The sequence below is a fragment of the Natator depressus genome, chromosome 11, assembly GCF_965152275.1.
Source record: "Natator depressus isolate rNatDep1 chromosome 11, rNatDep2.hap1, whole genome shotgun sequence".
Taxonomy (NCBI): Eukaryota; Metazoa; Chordata; order Testudines; family Cheloniidae; genus Natator; species Natator depressus.
The window spans coordinates 58,938,156-58,964,911 of record NC_134244.1 but is presented as its reverse complement, the minus strand read 5'-3'; the positions used below and the strand labels follow the sequence as shown (position 1 = coordinate 58,964,911).

At 41.0% G+C, this 26,756-nt stretch overlaps 1 protein-coding gene across 1 annotated transcript; it reads left to right on the top strand.

The window, feature by feature from the left end:
• The first annotated feature begins 552 nt into the window (after window positions 1-552).
• Window positions 553-25,806, top strand: TMEM237 (transmembrane protein 237). Its single transcript, XM_074967306.1, has 11 exons — window positions 553-562; window positions 1,847-1,903; window positions 3,428-3,541; window positions 4,672-4,792; window positions 5,928-6,088; window positions 11,018-11,141; window positions 12,641-12,832; window positions 20,448-20,521; window positions 21,146-21,239; window positions 22,888-23,009; window positions 25,002-25,806. The coding sequence occupies exons 1-11, from the start codon at window positions 553-555 to the stop codon at window positions 25,067-25,069; spliced, it is 1,137 nt and encodes a 378-aa protein (XP_074823407.1). The 3' UTR covers window positions 25,070-25,806.
• Window positions 25,807-26,756: the final 950 nt, after the last annotated feature.

The following is a 26,756-nucleotide window of genomic DNA, read 5'->3' as shown; positions in this document are numbered from 1 at the left end:
TAGTCTCTAAGGTGCCACAAGTACTCCTTTTCTTTTAACATTTTTATGTAAGTTTTAGCCTAGCAGCAAACAACTTTTTTTTTTATCTAATTTTTAAAAAGTACCTTAAAAATGTAAGAGTTTGGGTATGTGTAACTTCCTCCTTTGACTTTCCATGGGCCTTGGGGTATAGGATGCTTGTTTTCCAATCATATAGTACAAAAGAAGTTTTGTGTTGTAAATAGATTGGGAAACCGTTTACTTCATAATATCTCATTGCTTCTGTCATTTGGAGGAGAAAAATGCATCAAAGATTTTAAAAACTACTTCAGTCTCAGTAACTTTTGTATTTTCAACCCCTTGTTTTCTTTTCCTGGTCTTCGCCTCATTGTTTATTGCTGTTGAATGCTGTCTCTCATCTGTATTTTAAATTGCAAGCACTTTGGGGCAGAGACTTTTTAAAATCAACTTGGTGCCTAGCATACTTTTGAGTGTGGCATAAATAATAATATCAATGAATACCATATTGAGGCAAAAGATGGAGAGGTTATGGTTCTGAGGGTTCAATGATCCATGAGCCAAGGTAGATTTTGGTGATAGGAAAGAACGTTGTTATGGTCTGTTAAGTCGAAAATCCTCTTCCGTGCCTTAAGAGATATGTATATAGTAGCCCATAAACGCTTTGAGGAGTCTGAATATTTTTTGTTAGCTGCTTGCTTCGCTATCATATAACTTCTTCTGTTAGTTTGTGTCAGATAGTAAGACAGGTTCCAATTAAAGAGCCAGGTAAAATGAAAGTTTCAATCTCATGAACAGCTAACAAATCAAGAAACTGTACATAGTCACAAGTAGCAAACAGACTATTGTTTTGTCTATTGCTAAGCAGCCGCAATCTTGTCATATTCAAATGTTCGTAAAAAGAAATAGGCCTCAGGGGAGGTGGATGGCTTTTATGTATAAGTTCTGTGACCACATAAACCAATTGCATTGTGAGCTCTAACACAGTTCTGAGTTGTAACTAATTCAAAACTAACATTCTTGTTCCTTTTATATTCCTTTCTGATTTTTTTTTTTTAATTTAAATGGGAAAATCTTGGATCTGAAGTGGAAGCCAAGGTGAGTTTGTTTAGTATTAAGTGCTGTGCATTCTGATTAACAGTTACTGTTGACTTCAGTTGAATCGTTTTTAAAGTTTAGTGCCTACACTCTGTTTTGCCTAAAAGTAGTATGCTAAGTGTTACAATTTATTTATTTAGTGCTTTATGTGTACATGGGTCAAGATTTTAGAAAGTGGCTTATGCTTTTGGGTGGTCAATTGGAGACACCTTAAAGGGGCCTTATCTTCAGAGGAGAGTTATATAGCTTAGAAAAGAGGAGAGAGTCTTTAAAGTCACTCATTGTGCAGGCCTCACCTCACGGTTGCCCTTCTCTGGACTTTTTCATTCTCTACTATATCTGTCTTGAGGTGAAGTGACCAGAATTGGACACTATGCTGTATATGAGAAATTTTTCCTATGGCGCATCATTATTATAATTTCCTGGGGTTTTTTTTGTTTGTTTTTTGTTTTTGTTTTGTTTTGTTTTTAAATGCCCATCCTATGTGTTTTTTTAACACATGTTGCAGTCTGGGCAGGTTTTTTATTTCCTATTACTTCCCCACTCCTTGCTGTACTCTTCCTTCTCTTTACTCTGCTGATGAGGGTTCTCATGCTGATGGGGGTTCTCTTGTGTAAAGAGAGGGCTAGGAAATCCCAATCCTCTTCACTTCCAAAGGGATTCCCCTTTCTGGGTTGAAGTAGAGTTGTTAGAAAGAGAGCACGGATTCCTCCTTAGTCTGTAACTAGTTCCTTTATTTTACATCTTACAGATGAAATTCCACTTAGTCGTCCAAAAAGAAAGAAGCCCAAAGGAAAAAATGCACTGGGTAAGAAGCTTCCAGGAGTGAAAGATATACTTGGAATGCTGGAGGAACTCTGTACTGTAGCTGATCTGACAAATGCATCCTTGGATTTCATACCTACCATTCCTAACAGGGCAACTTTTAGTCTTCCTGGGTCGTTCATCTTCATTGCTTATTGTCACAGTTCAAAGCAACTGCACTTGTATTTCCCCCTCATGGTCCAACAAGGGGACCCACTTTTAGGCTTCTGACTCCCCAGCCATCACCTCTCTTGGGCTGAGACCTGTCTCTCTCTTCCTCCTGACTGGGGTTTTTCTGGGCTGCAAAGTTCTCTCCTTACACTGCAAATTCCCCAGCAAATCAGATTGCGTAAGCAGGCCTGCTTAGCTCTCTCCTCAGAGGCTATAAATATATAAGCAAGCACCTATATTCTTATGGTGAAAGCATCACAGAGAAAAAGTATTAAGAAAAATAAAATAACTTACACACGTGGTAATAAACTTACCAGAGATCACCCCAAACTCCAGCAACGGCTCTGGGACATGATCAGTTCTTTAAATCCCACTATGCGGTTTTTCTGTGGTTACAAGTCTTAACAGCTGTTCCCTCAGAACAAACACCCCTATGCATTGGCTAGCCTTTCCTTTATTTAGCCTGAGTCTTTGATCTTCAGAAACTATGAATAGGTAATCAATGAGACAGTGGTTCTCAGGGTGTAGCTTCAAAAGGTTAGGTGCTGATGTGGCGATTTGCATTCCCTTTCCCCCATATATTTCCCACTTAACCCATTTAACTTTGTTGGTCCTGAAAGTTCCTTCTTTTCTGTTATGTTGTTTAAGATAGTCCTTTGAAGCACCTAATGTTTCCCAGGGTTTACATTGTCCATGTCTCTCCCCTGGAAAAGTTAGATACAATCCCACAATAATACATAAACTAGCATTTATAATACAATGGACTCCAAAGCTATTTAAATGTTATTCAATAAGATCTCCCAAAGATATTGTAGGAAATTGCCATATTTGTCACAGTTTTTATACATTGTGATTTTTTTTTCTTCTGAAGCGGTATGAGTTAGAATTATAGTCTTAATACTAAAGTCATTGGGCTTTTTCCCCTCAATTCTGGTTGCTAATAAAGCAGCAGGTGCTGATACAGCATTGACAAATTCCTTGAATTTTTTTCTTGCTATTTTTTCCCTTCCTGGTTACCTCAGTTGCTTGGGTCCTTGAGACTAGGCAGTCATCCACAGCCATGAAATGCTTTGCAAACTGATGATTTTACTAAGTGCTCTGAATTCTGCATTGACTCAACACAAATCCAAGTAAATACTACTATGCCTGTTTCTGTAATAGATTTAAATATTGTCAGGTATTCTTTAACATCTCACAGAGGAGATGGATTGTTCACAAAGTGTGTTCCACATGAATTCCACCTAGTAGCTAAACAGAGAAAGAGGAAATACAAAGTGCAGATATGCCTGGGTTGCCTTCCTAGGAAGACTCACCATACCATTGAACTGAATTTTTTTTCTTTTATTCTGCTTTTCAGAGGGTATTGTTCATGCAGCTGTCCGTCGGCCATCTGAGAGTAGCGAGCCTCTAACTCCTGAGGTTCAGGATGCTCCACCTCAGAGGAAACGCAAGAAGAAGAGAGTGCCTCCCGGTATGTGGAGACTGACTGAAAGGATGGAAGATGGAATTAGGCTTGGCAGCATAAAATCTTGCAAGCCCACTTCTTAAATTTCTATTTCTTAAGCCATTAGAATAAGTGCATCTGCATTGTTTACAGGCCAAAGTCATCTCTAGGGTAAATCCTTGGAGTCTGTGAAAATTCACGTCAATGAAGCAGTAGGCTGAGAAATCCAACACTCAAGCGTCATGCAATTCTAGATGTTCAGGTTTCTACTGGAGTGATAACTCTTCTGTCTTGCCGTCTATGTAATATTCTGCCATCTATGTAGTATCTTCCATTTATCTTGTTAAATATGAGCCATATTTTATTACTGCTGCTAGGTTTTGTAATCTACACCATAAAATATATGCATATATAATGTGAATTGGGGCCAAATCAGTGTTCCAGTAGAAATTTACATTTTGGAATTTCCTGAGTTTTGAATGTTTAATTTTCGAGTGTTTCATTATTGCTAGTTTTTTAATTTGAATATTTTCTGATTTTAACAATAGAATAAATTAGAGCAATCTTGTAATATTTTTTAGGATATTGTATTATTCAAGTAGCTATTTTCAGTCCAAAAGCAAACACGCTGAGGTGTCTGCATCTGCTAAAAGATTTAAAGACCAGTGGTGGGCTGATTTTATGTGATCATGAGAAAATAATGTAAGAACTTTGATTATTTCTTAGAGTGAAAAATAGAAAATTGCTTTTCCAATGCTGATCCCAGATTTAATATTTTTAATGAGACAAACAGCACACCAGTCTTTGCTGTGAAAGTTGCCTTTGAAACACTTGGAAGTGTTACTTTGAAAACATGTAACACTTTAGTTTACTGGCACCATACTGCCGCACACAATCACAATTCCTAAATTGTTAAAAGTATATTAAAAGATAAATAGGTTAAAAATTGTCACAAGATTAATGGAAACATCAAATATTGGAAGTGGAGAATTATAGATGATCCTCTGTTAGCATTTTGTATTAACTGAAACTCAGAACATGGTGCTTTTTGTTCACAGTGATTGCATTATAGTTATACAAATGTCTCAGTGCATATGTTTCCTACTCTGTACTAGCCTGCAGATAGGTTATTTTTGCGGTTTATTTTAAATCTTCAGAGTCTGAGACCTCTTTCACCCAGCAGAATGTTCCCAACACATCCTTTTTTCATACTGGAAATGGCATGGATCCCCAGCCCTCTGAAGAAACAGTGATTCGTAAACATCGGAAAAAAACAAAGTGAGAATTTCTGAGGTGCATTATAATTCTTGTCACAGAATACTTATGATAATGTGTTAATATATGTTAGTATTTAAGGTCCTGATCCTGCAAAGACATGATGTCTCTGGAGCTACTCAGATTGTGCAAAGGTAAGCGTGTGTGGAAATCTTTGCAGGGTCAGGGATTAACTTTGTTTTTTTTAATCCGTGGTCACAGTGAATGCTTAGAATTCAGTATTAAGAAATATTGAGGTAGATTTTGGCAATTTATTAATTTAAACTTTCTTCAAATCTACACTACAATTGTGAGCATGATAGTATAAATACAATACTTAAATCACATAACTTAAAAAAAAATCAGAATATGTAACATAGGCCATATCTGCACTAGAGTGCTTTAATGGTATAGGAATACCACTACTGCACTGGCAAAAGTGATCTTAGTGTGGATTCAGCAATACCTGCAAAGCTGTGCTTTGTAATGGTATCGTGAAACCACCTCCCACAGATAAAAGAAGCTATACCAGTAAAAGTGTGGTTAGGGACTTCAGCTAGCACAATTATGGCAGTCAGGGATCAAACCTCTTCACACCCTTGACTGACATAGCTGTCTGTGCTGGTAGGAGTCTGTAGTGTAGATAGAACCTAATCATTTGATTTCTGCTTTTCTTTAACTTTCACTCTTATTTCTTAACTTTGTCAGAACATTACTTTTGCTCTTTATTTTGTCTCCACTTTCCTTCAGCTTCTGAATGTTGCTCCTTTAAAACACTTTTACTTCTCTTCCTGCCTAAGTATTTCAATTTCTTTAGCTTTTTTCTTTAACTTATTTCTTCTGCATTCTTTCTATTACAATAATCTTTTCAGGTCTCTTTTTCCCCCACCTGAGTGGTTTGTCATAAAACAAAAGTAAAATATTAAAACAGTTATTGGGGGTTTGCTTGATGATGGTGATTTTATACTTCCGTAAAGAAGAATTTTAGGCCCTAATCCTACAAGCAGTTGCATGCAGAAGAAACTTTATATATGTGAGTATTCCATACTATTCAAACCAGTAAAATTAGGCGTGTACTTAAGTGTTTACAGTATTCGAGCATTAGTCTTTAAAGCTTTTGACATTGTTCTTTTTCTCTCCACATATCCTGTGAGGATAGGAAGACTCGGCCAGCAGAAATACGATGTTCCAATGAACTGGGAGTGGAGGAAGAGGACATTATTGAAGATGAACAAACAAAAAGTCCCGATCAGCAGCTTGTGTTTGCTGCTCCCACTGGTGCTAGCCAGCCTGTGAGCAAGGTGTTTGTTGAAAAAAATCGTAAGTAATTTCTTATTCCTTTAACTTCAGACATTTTAATAATAATGAAAAAGTTAATGCTGTCCTGTTAAAAAAGAGAAGTTTTCCAAATGTATTTTTCTGCAGAAATAGTTACAACATTAAAACCACCTGAGCATGTGGCCTTATGTATATTTTTAAAGTTATCAAATTTCTGCATATGTGTAATTTGACTTAAAATATATCATTGTGTACTCCTGAAGTAGAGCATTCTTTCTGAAAATGTCACGCTCCCCGAAGTTAAATTAATGGAAAGCAAGAATTACTCTTGCACTCATCTTGACACAAGTCCCGCAAGCACTAGTTTTTTAATCACAGAGTTAACTGACCCCCCTGCTCAGAGCAAGTCTAGCTGACGGAGCTTTATCTAACTAGTATTTTCAGTGTTGCTACCCTGGTGAGAAATTTTAGGAAAAACATACTATAGGAAGGCCCGTATGTTCATATACTTTTTGAATACAAAGGAAGAGGCATGAAAGAGGTTTTTATGGGAGACAAAATGGGATGTTAAAGCATTTTTCTTTTAAGTGAAAACTGTAGTTGTTCTGAAGCTATTATTGAAACCAGGTATGTTTTGGGGTCTTGGTAACAATTAGGGAACATAAGAGCCAAAATGTTTTAAATGCTTCCTCCCTGTGCAGCACCCAGTATTGCAAGGACCTCATCCTGATTGAGATTTCAAAAGTCTGATCTGCACTAGAAGGTTTTACTGGCAAAACTGTATTCAGCATAGCTCTGCGTGCATCCACACTAAAAACTGAGTCCAGCCAACAAACCCCTGAACTTTTGCTGGCAAAATTAAACCAGTTCACCAAGTGACATAACACCTTTATCAGTATAGGTGTGCAATCAAATTGCCTGTGAGGAGACAGAAATACCTGTACCAGCAAATGCAGTCCTCCAGCAACAAGCCCACAATGCAGCTGTCCCAGCAGCAGTGACCTCTCTGGTCAACTTTTTGAACTCTGCTGCACAGGGCTTGCAGTGACTGGAAGCCTGCCTCCCATTTAAATTTGCCAGCATGTTTTGGAAATACTTAACCTGCCTGCCACCTTTGCAAACGCTCTTGTACCAGCATGATTCCAGCTAAACCTTTGCTGCTACCTGTTCCAGGAAAGAGGTCCTGGATTTCTTCAGTCTGTGAAGTGGATGGAGTTGTACAGGCACAGGTGTGGATTCCCACAGGAATCAGGATGTATATACTGATATTGCAAAGGAGATTCAGAACCAGGGGGACACAGCAAGGACGAGGGCCTATGCCAGGCAAAGGGGAAGGAGCTGCAGTAGGCTTACCGAAGAAAAAGGAAGGCAACAAAAAGTCTGGCACTTCCCCCCCAAGAGTCATGGATTTCTACATAAAAGTGCTTTCTTGTTGGTTCTTATAACCTTAATACATATTCTTCACAACTCAGAGATAGATGTAGGTTTCATTTTTAGAAGGTACACACTATACATTTTTAAGTGATTTATTTTGAAAACTTTTCAGATTAGTTCTACAGCTATATCAGAAAATGAATGATTGTTTTTTTCATTTACCACAGGTAATTGAAGCAGATATTTATGAAGTCATTGGGATGTGAACTATCTCCAGTTCAACAGATTAATCATTAATATTTGGAGGTTTTTCTTGCCATGCTGTATTCGGAGGAGAACATCACCAGACAGATGTTTAAATTGTTTTATTTAACTAAAACAACAACGTTATGTATTCTGGATTGTTTTCTTCAACAGCAAACTTGTAATATTTTAACAAAACAAACATATGAATTTTTGAATTTAGTTAAACATTCAAGTTTTTTAAAATCAGGTTTGTTTTTGTTAAAATTGTTTTAACTAAAATAGTTAAATGAAATATTTTAAAAACAAGAACAAAAATTAAATTGATTGTGTCAGCCAGGTCAACATGAGAAACTTTAAATATTGGCTTCTGCAGCTAACTCAGTCATATTCACCTTCATTTTCCTGTTTGTTCATAATCTAGAAAAGAAAAACAAGCTTTCTTGCTTTTTCAGGTCCCAAATGATTTCTCAATTTGGAATGAATTAGTCCAAAGGAAGAAAATATTCTTTCTACACCGGCAGTAGAAGCTACTGCTGTTAAAAGTGAGATTATCACTTCAACAGTCTCTGAATCCAAGTTCTTAAGTGACTTCCACCAGTTCACTGGTGTGACTTTCTTTAAAACATCATCAGCAAACATATATTTCTTGAATGGTTCTTATTCCCAACCTGGGTCTCTTTTACGGCCTGCTGCCATTATAGTTTTCCCTTCTAGTAAGAGAATGGTATGGTAGATCTCAAATCAATGAAGGCTACATTCAGAAAGACCTCAAGACTTCTGGAATAGACTTCAGTTTTACTTTTGTTTCTACTGCCTGTCCCTCCCTTCTCACATTTATCTCCAGATTTCATCTCCATGTCCAGATCTGTTCCGCCCCCAACAATCTTCTGTTCATTGAACTTTATGAAACTTTGCACTTTTAGAGAGAGGTAAGGGATTGACTGTGTACACAAATTTACAGAGGGACAATAGGGTTGAGGTCTGTTATTTCTCACCTCTATATATTATTTATTTATTTTATTTAAAAACATTTTTGCTGTTGACAAGCATGTTATCTCTGGCAACACAAATCCACAGTTTGAGAACTGCAAAACAAAGTATCTCTGATGGTATCTTCTAGACTAAGCACTGGGTCCCATTGGGTAGATAAAAAGATTAACCTAAATAATCTATACAGAAGCCCCTGGAACCCCATAAGATTGGGTCCCTATTTCATGAACGATTGGAACTCATTTACAAAATTTTTCTTAAACATTACATGGATATATTGTCTCATACTATAGAGTTAGAATTTATAATCCCTGTTCCATGATGAGATACATAGCTCAAAGATATCATAATTAAAACTATCTTTAGATAGGTTTTTTCCTCTAAAAGCATTTCATCAAAAAAATCGGATTTAAATAAAAAAAAATAATTCATTGATATTTATCCACCTTGTGTGGAGCTCAATGCCATGTAGAGCATCCACAAGCAACCCACCAGTGACAGAGGGCACTTTGCAAGTTCCAGAGCAGGGCACCCTGGAACTGCAGACCAAGTAGGAGCTTGCTGAGGAGGGGGATGTGGATGATGCAAGTCAGACACCAGGACCTCTTTGAGACCCAGCTGAACCTAGAGAGAGAACTAATCATTGAAGAAGGGGGCAACCTGTAGGTGTAATTTACTGTCCCTGTTAATGCATGCCGTTTTTTTACTTTCTCCAGGGCCCACTGGGGAGGGGAGGTCACCGTCTTCTCCCCCCCTCAAATTGGCAGCCAACTGTGCATGGGCAGGGAGCAAAGGAATTCTGTTTTAAAATAGCCAGTTTATTTCCAGGGTGTGAACTGGCAGTAGTAAGTAATGCAATCAGAGAATCAGGATAAAGCAGCCAAAACCATTTCCAAATATATACTTTTGCCAGTACTTTCGCTGGCAATGCTTGACAATAACCAAGTACAATTCAGTATGTTACAGACAGTAAACATACTTGCACTGACTGTAAGCTACACACAACTCAATAAGTGAGCATTCATTCTACTGTATGTGATTTTGCAGAAAATCTGTTGTAAACTGATTGGATGCAGGATTTCAACTCCAAATCATATTACTTGCATCTAGTTCAGGAAAGAGATAAAAACAGTGTGTGGGTAGCTTTGGGAGGGAAAGGAGGGTTTTGATATGGACAGGTTCACTTGTTCTCCAGGAGTCCTGGGGGCCTTCTGCCACTTGCGGAGAAGACTATTTATGTTTAGTTTTCTGGTCCCCTGTAACAAGTGAGTAGTTCTGGACATTTCTAGGTGAGAAACATTTCTCTCACCCTGGTAGGATACCTTCCCATAGTACTCTGCCGGGACGTCTTGGGGATCATCATTGTTTATGTACTCAGCTGTAAGGTAGGAGTAGGGGACAGAAGCAGGATATGTGTTCCATCTATCACCCCACCACAGTTAGGGAAGAATCCATCTATTATTTCCTTACGCATTGCTTAGAGTCCCAATCCTGTACAGCTGGACATGCTTAATGGCCTTGCACACCTGGATGATGACCATCCCAACTGTTGATTTTCCAACACTGAACTGATTGTCTACTGACAGATAGCAATCCAGGATTACAAGCTTCCAGAAAGTGATTGCTATCTGTTTCTCCGCTGTTAAAGCAGCTCTCGTTCTGGAGTGTCTGCTACAGGACTGAGGTGAGCTCAGAACACAAGTCCAGGAATGGGACCTTCTGCATCCAAAAGTTCTGTAGGTCATCCCAGGTTTGCATCACAATCTGGTCCCATCACTTGGTGCCAAGAACCACCGCTCCTCTGTGTGAAGCTAGTCAATGAATATCTGAAGCAGCTGGTTGCTTTCATTCACTGTCTGTATCATCCACTCCTCGGTATCGCCTCTACATGATGGGTTACCAAGATTCCACAAATATAAAAGAAACACTTACCTTGTCCTTAATATAGACAAGAGAGATTCTTTGGTCTGTGCAGGATCTATGTTTTTGGACTGCAAGAAGTGGAGGGATTTAAAAACAGCGTGAAAGAGTGGATTATGGGTTTACTCCCACAGTTCCCAGAGGAGTGATGATATCCCACAATATAATGCAAAAATTTCCTGGATGATAGTGTGCCTGATGGTGGTATGGGAGACACAGGATGCCTGCTTACAGTGCAGCATGTCCTTTGCTGATACAACTTGATTCTGAGGACACACTGTACTGGTACACATGTAGACGCATTCTACTGAAATAGCTATGTTGGTAGCAGAATGTCAGTAAAACCTTCTAGTATAGACAAGGGGCAAAGTATTACTGCAATACAAATAATAGGAACTAGTAATAATCTCCATGATTGAGTAAAGTTGTTTTTCTTTTTAGGGCGTTTCCAGGCAGCTGACCGCACAGAATTGGTTAAAACCACAGAAAACATTGATGTATTTTTGGATGTAAAGGCTTTATGGACCACCAGGGATGTGGCACTCTCAGTGCACCGTGGTTTCAGGTATCTGATAGTCTCTTTTCTTTCTTCAAAATATTGACCTGTTGTGTGAAATCCATTTCTTTTTCTCTCTGGCTAGGGAATGCTTTTGAAGTGAACGCCTTCTGTCTATCTTGTAGATGTCTCTTTTAGTCTCTTTGGACACACTCAACAAACAATGGATGAGTGCAGAACTGAATAACTGTAAGCTTTTCTGTTGATGGACTAGGCCTAAAGCTTCTCAGCACTCTAGCAAATTATAGTATAGTTTGTTTTGTTTTGACTGAGAGTGCCTGCTTCTGAGGGGACAGGGAAAAAGTTGCAGTATTGCAGGCAGAATTTAAACTGTAGGAGAGACCGTAAATGTATCATGTATAATTTTAGAAAATAACAGATTTTTAGTTTGAATGAAATGCAGAAGCTGTTTTTAGTGTACCATTTGTAGAAAAAAGGCAAATGGACTAGCCTGAAGAGAGGTTGTAACAGCCAAAGTGAAATATAATGATAAACAGCAGTATAATGAGCTAGTATGAGGTGATTAGTGATTGTGTTAGGTCCAGTCTTATTTAACATCATCAGAAATGATCTTGAAGTAATAAATTCACTGAAATTCACAGATGAAACTAAAGTGGAAAGAGGTGCAGATATTCGTGAGGACAGAAGTAATACCCAGGGACCTACAGAGGAAAGAGATTAAAAATGAGATATATGTAACTACTGTAATGCATTTGGGAAGAAAATATTTGAAAAATATGGAGCTCATGAGGGAAAAACTTGGAAAATTAGTAATGCTGAAAAAGAGTTAGGAATGAAATTTAAATCAAATTAGGCATGAGTTTGCAATGTGATATAGTAGCAAAAAGGCCCATGTGATTTTTGGCAGTGCAGAGACATTATGATATGGAGCAGGAAAATAGTAGCTCCTCTCTATCTGGCTCTGGTATATTTGTACTGTGTGAACATTGTGTTCACTTCTGGGCAATGTGTTAGCAAGGAATTCAGAGAACAACAGCAAAAATTATCATTGAGCTGGAGAGACTTACTTATCAGGGGGAAAAAAGATACATATAGTTTGGATAAAATACTACTAAAATGGAATTGGGGGGCTACAGCAGGGAGGAGTGCACATAGCTTCTATATTTGAAGAGTATGAACACCAAGTTTGGAGAGGAATTATTTAGAGCACTGCAAAGGAATATAACTAATATAGCTATAGGAGTAATGGGATAGAGAAAAGGCTGAACATCAGTAAAAATTTCCTTAGTAAGACCTCTTAGGCTGTGAAGCAGTCTTTCAAGGGAACAGATGGAAACCCCATTGCTTGGGACTTTTTAAACTAGACTGGACAAATTGCTAGAAATGATACATAAGGAACAATCCTCCTGTCCTACCAGAGATGGAGTGGATAACCTAATAGGTCTTTTCCATCTTTAGCTTCTATGATTCTATGACAATCTGGACCATGAACTTTTGCTGAGATTACAGCTACTTACAAAAACTCTAACAATCTCTTACCCATTTAGGGTGATTGGACTCTTTACTCATGGCTTCCTTGCTGGCTATGCTGTGTGGAACATTATTGTAATATACATTCTCGCAGGAAACAAGCTATCGACTCTCTCAAACCTGCTAGAGCAGTACAAGGCCTTAGCATATCCTGCTCAGAGTTTCCTTTACTTGTTGTTGGCGATCAGCACAGTTTCCGCCTTTGACAGGTAAAATGTTCATTTGTATAACTTACATAATTTGTATGCCATACATCCCCTTCTAAAGTCATCTAATCACAAAATTTCTTTCTGTGGCACTTTTCTCACTGGTGATAGAATGTACTATAGATTGCTTCATTTGCTGCAGTTCATTTCTGCCTTGCTCTACCTTGACAAAAGAAGATTTATCCTCCATATGTATATATGCCATATATTTTTACATTAAGGGAATGTAGTGGATGCATACACATGTATTTTGCAAAAATAACAGAATGGTAAAGTACTAAAGGAGACAGTTATTTACTGTCTCCCTGTACTGTGTTCAAGGAGCCTTTCTTCCTTGAGTGGATCTGTATGTTCCCACTTGTGGTACTTTGTGATAGATCCTTCCTCTTGCGGTGTAAGCTAGAGCGCTTTTGTGCCCGCCGCCTCTCCTGTCAGGGTAACTGGTGTTCTGAGGACAAGGCTATATAGGAGAGGAACATCTTCACCACTTCAGTTGCTTCCAGCCATGTGCCTGGTCAGATGTGAACTACTCCGGTCTCTTTGGAGATTCTTGTTTCTTAGGAATAGTTAGTATTAGCTAATTATGAAGAGTCTGTGAGTTAGCCCTGATCTACACTACGAGTTTAGGTCGAATTTAGCACCATTAGGTTGATTTAACCTTGCACCTGTCCACACGCCAAAGCCAAAAATTTTTTTTGTCAACTTACAGGGCTCTTAAAATCAATTTTTGTACTCCTCCCCGACGAGGGGATTAGTGCTAAAATCAACATCGCTGGGTCGAATTTGGGGTAGTGGGATGCAATTCGACGGTATTGGCCTCTGGGAGCTATCCCAGAGTGCTCCATTGTGACCGTTCTGGCCAGCACTTTCAACTCAGATACACTAGTCAGGTACACAGGAAAAGCCCTGGGAGCTTTTGAATTTCATTTCCTGTTTAGCCAGCATGGCGAGCTCATCAGCACAGGCGACCATGCCGTCCCAGAATCTCAAAAGAGCTCCAGCATGGACTGAATGGGAGGAACTGGATCTGATCGCTTTATGGGGAGACTAATCCATGCTATCAGAACTCCGTTCCAAAAGACGTAATGCCAATATATATGCCAAAATCTCCAAGGGCAAATGCAAGGTGTTTACAATGCCCACAACTGTAGCGGTGATCGGAGCGGGCTCCCGCTTGCAGTGCTATGGCGTATGCGCGGGCAATCCAGGAAAAAGGGCGAGAAATGATTGTCTGCCATTGCTCTCACGGATGGAGGGAGGGAATGGTCACTGTCGACATGTACCCAAAACCACCCCCGGCTATCTTGTCCGTTATCTCAATTTTTAAAAATTTAATAAAGAAAGAATGCATGGTTTCAAAACAATTGTTACTTTATTTCGAAGGGGGAAGGGTAGTTGGCTTACAGGGAATTAAAATCAACGAAGGGGGTGGGTTTGCATCAAGTAGAAACACACACAACTGTCACACCAAAGCCTGGCCAGTCATGAAACTGGTTTTCAAAGTCTCTGTGATGTGCAGCACACCTTGCTGTGCTCTTCTAGTCGATGTCTGGCTGCTCAAAATCGGACGCCAGGCGATTTGCGTCAATCTCCCACCCTGCCATAAACATCTCCCCCTTACTCTAACAGATATTATGGAGCACACAGCAAGCAGCAATAACAATGGGAATGTTGGTTGCGCTGAGGTCTGACCAACAGCGCCAGCGAGCTTTTAAACGTCCAAAGGCACATTCTGCCACCATTCTGCACTTGCTCAGACTATGATTGAACTGCTCCTTACTACTGTCCAGGCTTCATGAGCCATGGGAGCAAGGGGTAGGCTGGGGTAGGTGCGACCATGTGGTGCCGCCAGCTGGGAGAGCAGCCTGAGGCAGAAGCCTCCAGCTCGCAGGAGATCAGGATAGCAGAGTTGCAGCGGAAGCAGTGGAGAGAGCAAAACACTGTTGATGAGGACAGCTAGCAGTCCTACTGCACAGTCCACTGCAGAGTTGCAGCAGATCAGGATAGCAGAGTTGCAGCGGAAGCGGTGGAGCCGTTCACCATTGATGCGAAGGCACCCAGGAGCTGCTGCTGTGTGGCCAAGGCAAAAGAGCAAGAGCCCTGGAGCTGTTGCATGTGGAATGTATGGCTGCAAGATTCTTCACCAGCAACAAAGGACAGGAATATGATGAACCTAAAATCTAAAAAGGCCCGCACATTTCCCAGAGTCGCTACCCTTGATAACAGAACATCAATGATTGCAGTGGCTACTTGGATCACAGCAGCCCCCACAGTAGACTTGCCTGCAACAGCAGTGATGACAGTGAGCTGAGCGGGCTCCAGCTTGCAGTGCTATGGTGTCTGCGCAGTTAACCCAGGAAAAAGGCCGCAAAACGATTGTCTGCCATTGCTTTCACGGAGGGAGGGGCGACTGACGACATGCACCCAAAACCACCCGCGACAATGTTTTTCCCCCATCAGGCATTACGAGCTCAACCAGAATTCCAGTGGGCAGTGGAGACTGTGGGATAGCTACCCGCAGTGCACTGCTCAGAAAGTCGATGCTGGCCACGGTACTGTGGACGCACTACGCCAACTTACTGGGTTTAAGGGGGTGCACGCAATCAACTATATAAAACCACTTCCAAAAAATGGACTTCTGTAAAATCGACCTAATTTCATAGCGTAGACATACCCTTAGTGTTTTTCCTGGTTTCGGGTTACGAAGGAAATGAAGAAACAGAGGAAGCCAGGACTCAAGAAGTGCAGTTCCGGCATGGCTGTCTTCCCACTATCCAGTGACTTCGTGCAGTGCCTTAAGTGCCTGGGAGAAGGACTGTCTCTTACAGAGTGTTTTATTTGCCAAACCTTTATTCCCAGAGACCATAAGGATAGGGAGACTCGCAGGAGCTCCTCTTTCTAAAGGAAGGTCTTGAGGCTAGATCCTCTGGACCTGCTAAGGCCTTTGATCCTAGCTCTAAGAGGCCAGTCTCTGCCCCTGTGACCTGAATGGCTTCAAGAAGCTGCAACCCCTGTCGGGGCCTGATTTTGTTCCTGCAGATTCCCTCAGTTAAGCCCCCGAGGCTACAGATGTCCAAAGCAAGTGCCATGTGGTTGGATCTAACTGCCCCTGTCTGGAAGAGAGGTTGAGAGAGAGTTTGGCCACTGGTTGTGTACCTTGTTCATCCCAGCTACCTGGACCTGACGGAATTCCTATGGAACAGAGTCGGTTCTGACTTCCACTTCTGGATCCAGGAAGATTAAACTGATGTATCAGAATCTGGGCCTTCAGCACCTTTAGTTCAGTCTGTCACAGTGCTGAAGAAAAAGAGGCATAGAGACTAAATGGTCACTGTTAGCAGTGCTGGTTCCTGGGCATCAGAACTATCCGATCCATCCGATTCTGACAGGGCCTCTACAGTTCCAAAGTGGAGATCTGTTCCAGACCTGCCTTCAGTAGCAAGGAAGATGGATTTATTTACAATGTTGGATCTGAGGTTGTCCGCATTGTCACATCCGTTGTCAGTTCCTGGCTCCGTTCGGGCTATATCCTCAGTTCTGGAGAGCTGTGTCACCATGGCAGCCCAAGTTCATCTTCCAGCTCCAGTTCACGTTTTACTTCTGAGTGTGAAACACAAGTCATTCAAAAAGAGGCATGTTATCCTGGTTCCAAGATCTTCTCCCTTGTCTCTTGTTAGGAAGGAGTGATCAGAAGATGCTGCTGGTCTTTTCCCTGGAACACCTTATGCTGCTTCCTCCTGGGACCCCGTACAGGGTCTCCACAAAGAGCTGGATCTCCATACTTCTCTCTGGATCTGCTGTTATCCCTGGTGCATTCTGTTTCAGATCCTTTCCAGGAGGAAGATAGATTAAAAATGCAGAGATTTGTGGCTCTCCTTGTATCACCCTCTGGATCACCTCCTGCAGGCAGAAAAACTAAAGAACATGAGATCGACTGCCTGCTCTTTGGGTATGATTTCCCATGCTAGGAGTAGACCCTCTACTCCTTCTTTCCGGTACCAGAGACAGCTCTACTGAGTCTTCGTGGTTTTACTTTTGTCAGGTCAGAGACATAAAAAATATCAGCAGTCTGCAGCATTCCAGAGCCAGCATAATAAGAGGCCTTTTTCAGCCCGAGGTCTAAATCTGAACAATCCACTTCCTCATCGGCGCCTTCATCATGAAACAACAAGCCTTAATTTTGACAGGATGATTGAAATCAAGAACCAGCCAGTCAGGACCAATCAGCCCCCTTCTTTGGAAAGAGGCTAGCCCACTTTATTAACACATGAAGACAAATTATGTTGAACGAATGGGTTTTAGAGATTATGGAAAGGGGCTGTGTCATACAATTCAAAAGATTGATCATCATCCTCCATTACCCCCCTACCCATCACTCTTCAGGGACCTCTCTCATAAGGGTGGTATTGTTGCAGAAATAGAAAAATTACTTTGGGTGGGACCAGTTGTGGAGGTCCCCGAATACTGGAGAGGGGGAGAGTCATGGCTATTATTCCCATTACTTTCTGGTGTGGAAGAAGGATGGGGGGTATTTCATCCGATACGAGACTAGAGTGACTTGAACAAGCACATTTGGAAGTTCCAGTTCCCTATGTTGACATCCCTTCGCTTTCAGTCATGGATTGGTTCACAACTCTTGATTTAAATGACTCGTTTTTTCCCCTATATCAGTTTGTCACGCATTTGTAAGTACCTCTGTTTCATGGTGGCCAGATGCCATTTTTAGTACAAGGTGTTTTCTTTTGGACTCTCCACAGTGCCCAGAATTTTTACAAGATGCCTCCCTGTGGTAGAGGCTCATCTGAGGAATGAGGGTATTTTTGTTTACCCTTATTTGGACGATTGGCTACTGGAGCTGCTGTATGCAAGGACCTGTTAAGCCATATTGTTTTTACAACTAATCTCTTTTCAGATGTTGGACTTCTTCTCAACCACCCAAAGTCAATTCTCTGTCCTACTCAAAGGATTCCCTTTATAGGCTGTATACCAGACTCTGTGGAAGGGAGGGGTTTTCTACCAGATGAAAGATTTCAGTGGTGTGTCACTCAAAGAATAAAATTCTTTTTGGGCCTTATGGCAGCCACTACTTATTTGACTCCTTTTGCTTATCTAAGAATGAGACTTATGCAGCATTGAATGTCTTGGGTCTACAGAGCAAGTCGGGACAGCCTCCATATGTTGATCACCATACCTCAGAACATTATAGCCTCCCTGAAATGGTGGTCAGTGAGAGCAATTGTTCAGAGGTATATAGTTCAGTCTCCTAGATCCATCTCTGATAGTCAAGTTGGATGCTTCAAGCAAGGGTTGCGGGGGGTTCATCTTAATCAGCTGACAGTTCAAGGGCATTCCTCTTATCAGGAGACACCCTGCACATCAGCGTGTTGGAATTGAGAACTGTTTGTTTGGCTTTCAAGTCATTCCTTCTTCACCTATAACGGAGGGTGGTGCAGGTGGTGACGGACAGTATGTCGGCAATGTGGAACATCAACAAGCATGGGGTGTTCATTCTGCTCTTGTGTGCAGAGACTGTAAATCTATGGTATTGGGGTATCCTTCCCGATGTCTGTCCTGTGGCCTTGCATCTGGCAAGGTAAAATAATGTAGTTACAGATCGACTTAGCAGAGACAGTGCATGACTGGTCCTTAAAGTATCAGTTGGTTTAGACCATGTTCTTCAGCTGGGATCACCCAGATGTGGACGAGTTTGCAATGAGGTCCAACAAAAAGTGTTGCCTCTTCTATTCCAGAGCGGGCAGAGACAATCTATCCCTGTCAAATGCTTTCCTTCTCCACTGGGGAAAGACTCTAATGTATGTTTTTCCCAAATGATTCTCTTTTCCCTGGTTTCAGAGTAGCAGCCGTGTTAGTCTGTATTCGCAAAAAGAAAAGGAGTACTAGTGGCACCTTAGAGACTAACAAATTTATTTGAGCATAAGCTTTTGTGAGCTACAGCTGAAGCTCACGAAAGCTTATGCTCAAATAAATTTGTTAGTCTCTAAGGTGCCACAAGTACTCATTTTCTTTTCCCTGGGTTGGCCACATCAACAGTGATTTACCAATCTCCTGCAACTGTACTGCAGAGTCTTTGTGTCTTCCTCTGTCTCCAGACCTGCTGTCTCAGCAGGAGAGAGAGATCTTTTGCCCAGACCTACAGTCTCTTCACCAGATGCTGTGGGTGATTGAACATTGACTCGGTCTGCTCCTGCTTTTCTTTGCTTGTACAGGACATACTAGTTAACTCTAGAAAACAGTCCACTAGAAGCTGTTAGTTTAAATTGGATCACATTTCAAGCATGGATGAAGGGAAAACCTGATTCCCCTGTATCTGCTTCCATTCCTTGTGTTCTGGAATAATTAATATACTTGAAGCCTTAAGTGTTAACTGACTCATCGTTAAAAGTTTATTTGGCAGCCATCTCAGCATATCATACTTTTAGTTGATGAAAGATCACTGTTTGTTCTGTGTTTAGTCAAAAGGTTTATCAGATGCATAACACACACACACACACACACACACACACACACACGCACCCTGGTTAGAGATCCTGTCCCTTCTTGGGATCTAAATTTGGTATTGCCCATGCTGGTAAAATTGCCCTTTGAACCCTTTGCTGAATGTTCTCTGTATCATTTGATCTATCAAGATGGCTTTCATTATCCCCATCAGAGTGAGTGAATTGAATACCATTTTGGCTGATCCAACTTTCACTTCTTTTCATAAACAGAGTAGTTCTCTGACCTGATCCCAGGCTTTTACTTAAGGTGGTATCTGATTTTCACATCAAGCAGACAATTTGCTGTTTTCCCCCGAGGACTTGCTCTAATAAAGAGGATGCCAGAAGGACCCTTGTTTATTATATAGATAGAACTAAGAGGTTTTGTAAATTATCAAGATTGTTTGTCTTATGCTAAAAATTGAAAGGGTTATATGGTTTCTTTCCAGACTGTATCTCTATGGATTAAGATGTATTGCTGAATGTTACACACTAGCAAAAGTTCCTATACCTGCTTTGATTCTATCATTGTGGCTTCTTCCTTCGCTTGTCTTAGGGAGGTGCCAGTTGCTGAAATTTGCAGAGCTGCTACCTGGACTTCCAGTAAACATTATGCCTTGGACATGGCCTCTAGGGTAGCCATTGGATTTGGTAAAGCGGTGCTAGTCTATTCGATTAGGACTCTGTTCCACCTCCAGGTCAGTTTTCAGCACTGCCTATCGCTCTGTCCCTTAAGAGGGAATATGCAGAACCATGCAAAGAAGAACTTAAGGTTGCTTCCTTGTAACCAAGGTTCTTTGAGATCGCTCGGCATATTCACTCTTCCCACCTGACTTTCTCTCTGTCAGAGTCCCTGTTTGTTTGGTTTCTCTGGCTTTGTGGTGGAAGGAACTGAAGTGATGAGGGCACCTTACCCCTATACAGCCTTGCCTTCAGAATGTCAGTAACTGAGAGGAGAGGCAGGGGGCAGGGCGTGAGAATGCTTCTTACACTGCTGGAAGAACTTTCCACCATGAGGTGGCACAGTACCCGTAAGTGTACATGCACAGAGCCATCTTGAAGAAATTTTATTATAAGTAAATGATTTCATTTCTTTATATTTATATAATATATCTGTCCAGGGTTGACTTGGCTAAAGCATCAGTAGCAGTGCGAGGCTTCCTGACCCTGGATCCAGCAGCCATATCCTCTTTCTGTGAGTATACAGCAGACCATAACATTCAGTAGCAGAAAATTACAGCCTTTATGCATCTTGGCATACATTTTCAGTGCTGAATTTAAACATGCAATCTACACTACTGTTAATGGAAATTTCATCCCTAATTGTTCCCTACTTTAAAAAAATTTACATTACTGTATTAAATATTATCACTTCAGTCTGTTAGATAAAAATGGAGGGTCAAAGAGCTGAATGTTTCACTAACTATTTAAAAGTAAAAGTTTGGAATGAGTGGTGGGATTTGTAGTTCTTCTGAATCCTTTTTTTCTTCCTTACCCCTTGTAATGTATTTTTTTCCATTTTGAATGCAGCACATGTACAAAGTAGAACAAGAATAATGACATATCCCTTTGACTTAGCCAGCAGGTGGTTAGTGGCCTTGGTCAGGATGGTAGAATGCAGGGGGCAGAAGGCAGATTTGAGAGATTAAGGAGAGTGCTGGAGAAGAAGACTGGGCAGTGGAAGTGAGCAGCACGTTCTATGATTTTGGAGACAGTGGGGTGGAGGGAGAGAGAGATTATTAAAAATCATTATTTTGTGACTAGATAGTGTTTTATGTAAAATTAGTGAAAGCTGCACATTTCTTTCCATTTCTCCCAGTATACTTTGTTGCTCTCATCTTGTCTCTGAGCCAGCAGATGACAAGTGACAGAATCAACCTCTATACACCACCTTCGGAGAATGGGAGCCTCTGGTAGGAAATCTAAATAGCATTATTTTTTAACATTTTCTTGCCCCTTCTATGACACAGACCATGTAAAAATGTTTAATTAACATTGGTTTAGTGATGTCATGTAGTACACATCTAAAAGTGTTATAAAAGATTCCCAAAACTAAACCTGTCCTAATATTTTTGCATTTGAGACCTTAAAGTGAGCCCTTGATGACTTTGAGAATTGAGGGTGTTTAGCAACTCACAGGATAGGGCTCACTGTGTCTAACGGTTAAATGTATCTTTTATACACCTTCATTGGCTTAGTCCTCAGACCCCTGTTTTGGAAGTGACCAAACTGTGAACTGGCACATCAGAGGTGGCACATTTTCTTTCCTGGTGCAGATCAATCTGTGGAGTGCCAGTGTCTTTTTTGGAGGAGATTATCTATTCTCTCTAACAAATTAGGGGAAAGTGCCATAAAAAGACACTAAACAAGAGGCTACTGCAGAATTATCGGCTTCTGTGTAGAAAGACCATCGCTTCTTGGCGGGTGGGCCAGAATCAAATTTGATGTTCCTAGTCTGTAGTCTTCATGGCTCTCAGAGACAGTCCTTCAACAAGGTGTCATACTCCTTTCTAGGCAGGACAGCTGTCTGGAATGCAACCCTTAGGAAAGTTCAGACAAGTGTTCAACACAAAGTAAAAACAGAATTGGTAATTTGATATAGACATATCCCACTCTGTCACAGTCATAATTAAAAGTTTGTCTCCTCTGCAAATTTTACTATCTCACTACTCATTCCCCTTTCCAGATCATTAATAAATATATTAAACAACACTGGGTCTAATATGGAACCTTGAGGCCCCCTGTTGTTAACCTTTTGCCAGGATGACAATTGACCATTTAATCCTGCTCCTTTATTTTCTGTCTCCCAGCTAGGGAAGGGGGTTAGTGTTGAAATCTAACTTGAACACTCACTCCATGCTAAGTAGTGGGGCTTCTCAGTTGCGTCATAGCCTTTGGTATTCACTCTCCTCTACAGCCCTTCAGATCCCAAAACCTTTAGAGCAGGGGTGGCCAACCTATGGCTCCAGAGCCACATGCGGCTCTTCAGAAGTTAATATGCGGCTCCTTGTATAGGCACCGACTCCGGGGCTGGAGCTACAGGTGCCAACTTTCCAGTGTTCTGGGGGGTGCTCGCTGCTCAACCCCTCGCTCTGCCACAGGCCCAGCCCCCACTCCACCCCTTCCCACCCCATCCCCTGAGCCTGCCTTGCCCTCTTCCCTCCTGCCCTCCCCCCCCCTCCCCCCGCCCAGCCTCCTGCTTGCCACGAAACAGCTGATCAGGGAGGTGTGGGGAGGGCTGCTGGTGGGTGGGAGGCGCTGGGAGCAGGGGCAGGGGAGCTGATGGAGGGGGGCAGCTGATATATTACTGTGGCTCTTTTTGTACATTGGTAAATTCTGGCTCCTTCTCAGGCTCAGGTTGGTCACCCCTGCTTTAGAGCATGATGTGAGAAACATTTGTTGTTCAGTATTTGATTTTGTTTTTGTTTGGTGTTTTTAATTTCTCCAGTTAAAGCATCTAGCTGCCACAGTGCTACATGGTAGAAGTTGTTATAATAATATATACACACCAGGATAAGCCTCACTATCTTCCCCCTAATAAGTATCTAATGCTTTTCTCAGGACTGCAGGTGCAGAGGAACAGATTCTTCAGCCATGGATTGTGGTGAATCTGGTGGTGGCCCTTCTAGTTGGGCTATCGTGGCTCTTCTTATCTTACCGACCAGAGCTAGATCACAGTGAAGGTATGGAACATTAAGCCTAGAGGAAAGCTGGAGACTGCTATGTTCCTTTGGCCCTCCCAGATCTACTCTGTTCTGTGTTCAGAACTGGTCCTTAGAAATGTATCAGTGCTATAGTTAAGGATAAAATATTTCTATTATAATCCTTTTTTTCTCCTCCTCTCTCTCTCTCTCCCTCTGAATACTCAGAACTTTCCAAAGAATTCACTTCTTGGAATGAAATTGTCCTTTGTTGTTCTCTTCGATTATTATTATTTTTTTTTTAAATAATCAGAAGAGAACAACAAAGGAAATAATACTGGAAATAATACTGTCATTTCTGAATGCTGTAGGATGGAATTTTTCCCCCTGTGTGTTTTAAACAAACAAGGAGTAATTAGCCAGGAGTAAATTACTCATCAGAGTAATTTGTCCTGGCTAAAGCAAAATAAGATGACTTTTGAAATATGGTACTGTTTGGAGGGAAGCATGACTTTGATTTTAAAGTTCAAACCATTTGAAAATTATGTACTCTGCTTATATATTAGAAGACTATATTATGTTTTAAAGTGCACATTTCATGAATGACGTTTGTTGAATGTATGTACAATACTGCTTGGGCAGCAAATTCTTTTTAACAGACCAGAAAAGCAGGAGTAGTCCTTACCTACACCTTCCTATGCCGTCAAACTCCCCCTGTCCAGTGATACAGGCCCATTAATCTCCCTCACACAGCAATAGTGCGTCATTTATTATGTGATGATTGAATTACTTATTCAGTTCAAATTTTGCAGGCTTTGAATGTACTGGGTCCTCCAGAGCTCAGGGACAGTGCATAGTCCCCTTGTCTGTTTGGTGCAGAGCCTGGATGCTGCTCTGTTATCTCGGAATGGGGCTAGTGCCCTTTGGTGCCAGGATCAGGAACTAAAAGGTGGCTTAATGCCACCTTTGCCACTCCTCCCAGACTTGTACCGAGCACAGCTTAGCCAGTCCAGTGAACCTACAGTGAATATGTAGGTTGCATGGGTTTCAATCACATGTCAACTGATGTTACCAAAAAAATCCCCTTTGATAGTATTTTGTAGATTTATGGAGCTTTAAATATTTCTTCAAGCTGCTTTACAACATATAACAACTTTTTATATCTCAGTTCCCTGCTGTCCCCTACTCCCTTTCCTGGTGTCATTCATACATGTTGGGAGGTGAGTTGAAATTCAAAAATCCAGGTGGATTTTTAAATCTTTGGACTGCAAGCAATATATAATAGTATTATTGAAAAGTGCCTTAGAAATGGGGAAGCTGAGACACTGAAGCTGAAGAGGTGAAATTGACTTTCCCAAGGTGAGCCGATGGCATGGTCTGGCCCAGAACTCCTCCGTGTTTCCGGGCGCTAACCACTGACTAGAGGACAGTGCCTTAAAAGTTTTGAGAGAGAAATTCTGAGAAGGTTCATCTCAGGACTATCTCAAACAGACCGAAGGAAACTCAAAACTATTCAAAAACAATCTAACAAGCTCATACTTCATTGAGTAAAAAAAATCACCATCTGAAACAGCATATGGAGGTCATCAGCAAATGTGGTGGATCCAGCTATATGCTGAAGTATGTTTTTCCTCAGCTAAATGTGCTGCCAGCTAGATAAAAATTGATAATATTCTAAATTGAATTCTGCTTTCTGATTGTGAGAAAGTAATTTTAAAAACTTTCTAATGTTGACTTGGCTGGTTAGTTTATTTTGCTCTTTGTATTTTTGATAATGTCACTAGTCCAAATGGAGGATGCTGCTGTGTGGGGATTTGCTGGCATTGAACATTCCTCATCGTACTAAGGCTTTTAGTATAATGGCAGCTTGGTGGGGACAGGGATGTCGCTTGCCATTATCAAGGTGTTGGTATTATTATTTAGAAGACAACTCAAAGAGGAAGTTTGGAGAAAAGCACGAGAAAATATTCAGCAGTAATTTATATGGTTTTTCACTAAAGCATTTAAAAAATACTGGTTTTCTTTCTCTTCCAGAACTGATGTTTCATGCTGAAGTAGAAGAATTTCCTCAGCTGGATAAAGGCCTCAATGTCCAGTCGTAGTGCAGAAAATGCATTTTCATATACTATAGCTGAGACTGAGGACTTAGCACTTATACGTATTGTACCTGTATATAATGCTTTTCTACAAAACAAAATTTGTATTTTTGTACATTGTTTTATATATACTTGTTGCTGATGGATCTTTTATTTTAATTATGCTATTTTAAAATATTCCAAAGATTTTTGAAAATAGAACTATAAAAAATGTTATATATATTTTTTTTGATAAAGTGAGTCTTTTCTGGGGGAGAAACTCAAAACTAGTTTGGTAAACATCACTACCTAGATAGCACGGGAAGAAGACTGATGAGATACAAAAGATCAGATGGGCAAATGCTTTTGTGAGTAGCTTTTTTTTTTTTTTATCCTCAGCCAGTTGCATTTTGGTGTTGATGCTAATGTCAGCTCATCTGATTAGGATATATTACTTGGTTAAATATTTTTAAAGATCAAAACACAAGTCATCTTATGAAAAAAATAGTAGAATAAAAGTTATTTTAACAGAATATACGGTTAGAGAGAAAACTAACAGTCCTTTGGGGTGATCTGTTTTAGTTGTCATAGAAAAATGTGTAGCTGGTGTTAGGAATTAGGTTGTCTAGGGCTGTATCTACAGTACAGAGTTAAGTCGACACAAGTGTCACCGACAATCATAAACTGCAATAACAACATCGCTTGCACATGTTTACATAATGCTCCCTGCATCAGCGGAGTGCATCCACAGTTAGTTCTCTAGCATTGACAGAGAGAGCAGTGCACCATGGGTAGCTAGCCCACTGTGAAACTTGCCACCTTCTGCTGCTAGGAGTTGTAGGAATGGGGAAATAGATCAGAGTGCATCATGGTTGCAGGCTCCCTGTCCCATCATGAAGTTTTTTCTGTTTCATCATTCTATGGGTGTCCGACTATGTTTCACGCCATTTTTCAACAGCCGCTGTAAACTATGTGCCCACCATCTCCACCTGAAATCATGGATCCAGCACTGCTCTCTAGTCTTGTCATAAGTGTTATAAACCCAAGGTGGCTGATCATGCAGTATTTTATGAGCTGCAAATCTGAACAGGAATCCATGCTGCCTGCCCTGCTGGGTGCCATGGAAAGAAACCATTCCAGATTACTTTTAGCATTCACAGAGTAGCTGCACGTGGTGGACCATCGCTATTGGGCTTGGGAAGCAAGCACCAAGTGGTGGGATCGCATCATTATGCAGGTATTGGATGATGACCAGTGGCTGCAAAACTTTCGGATGCAGAAAGCCATTTTCCTGGAACTGTGTGTGGAGCTCTCCCCTGCCCTATGGCACAAGGACACCACAATGAGAGCTGCTGTCTTGGTGGAGAAGCGTGTGGCAATTGCTGTGTGAAAGTTGGCAACTCCAGACTGCTACTGGTCAGTCGCAAATCAGTTTGCAGTTGGGAAGTCCACCATGGGGGTTGCGTTCACTGAGATTTGCAGGACCATTAATCACATCCTGCTACCAAGAACTGTGATACTGGGAAATATGCATGAAATAGTGAATGGCTTTGCAGCAAGGGGATTCCCTAACTGGTGCAGTGATTGATGGCATGCATATCCCAATTTTGGCCCTGGGCCGTCTTGCGAGAGAGTACATCAATAGAAAAGGGTACTTCTCTATGGTATTGCAGGTGCTTGTGAATTACTGGGGTCGTTTCACTGATATCAATGC

Coding starts and splice junctions, on each gene's coding strand:
- TMEM237 (XM_074967306.1), top strand. Junction 12,833..20,447: donor ACAGTTTCCGCCTTTGACAG/GTAAAATGTTCA, acceptor ATATCTGTCCAG/GGTTGACTTGGCTAAAGCAT. Junction 20,522..21,145: donor AGCAGCCATATCCTCTTTCT/GTGAGTATACAG, acceptor CATTTCTCCCAG/TATACTTTGTTGCTCTCATC.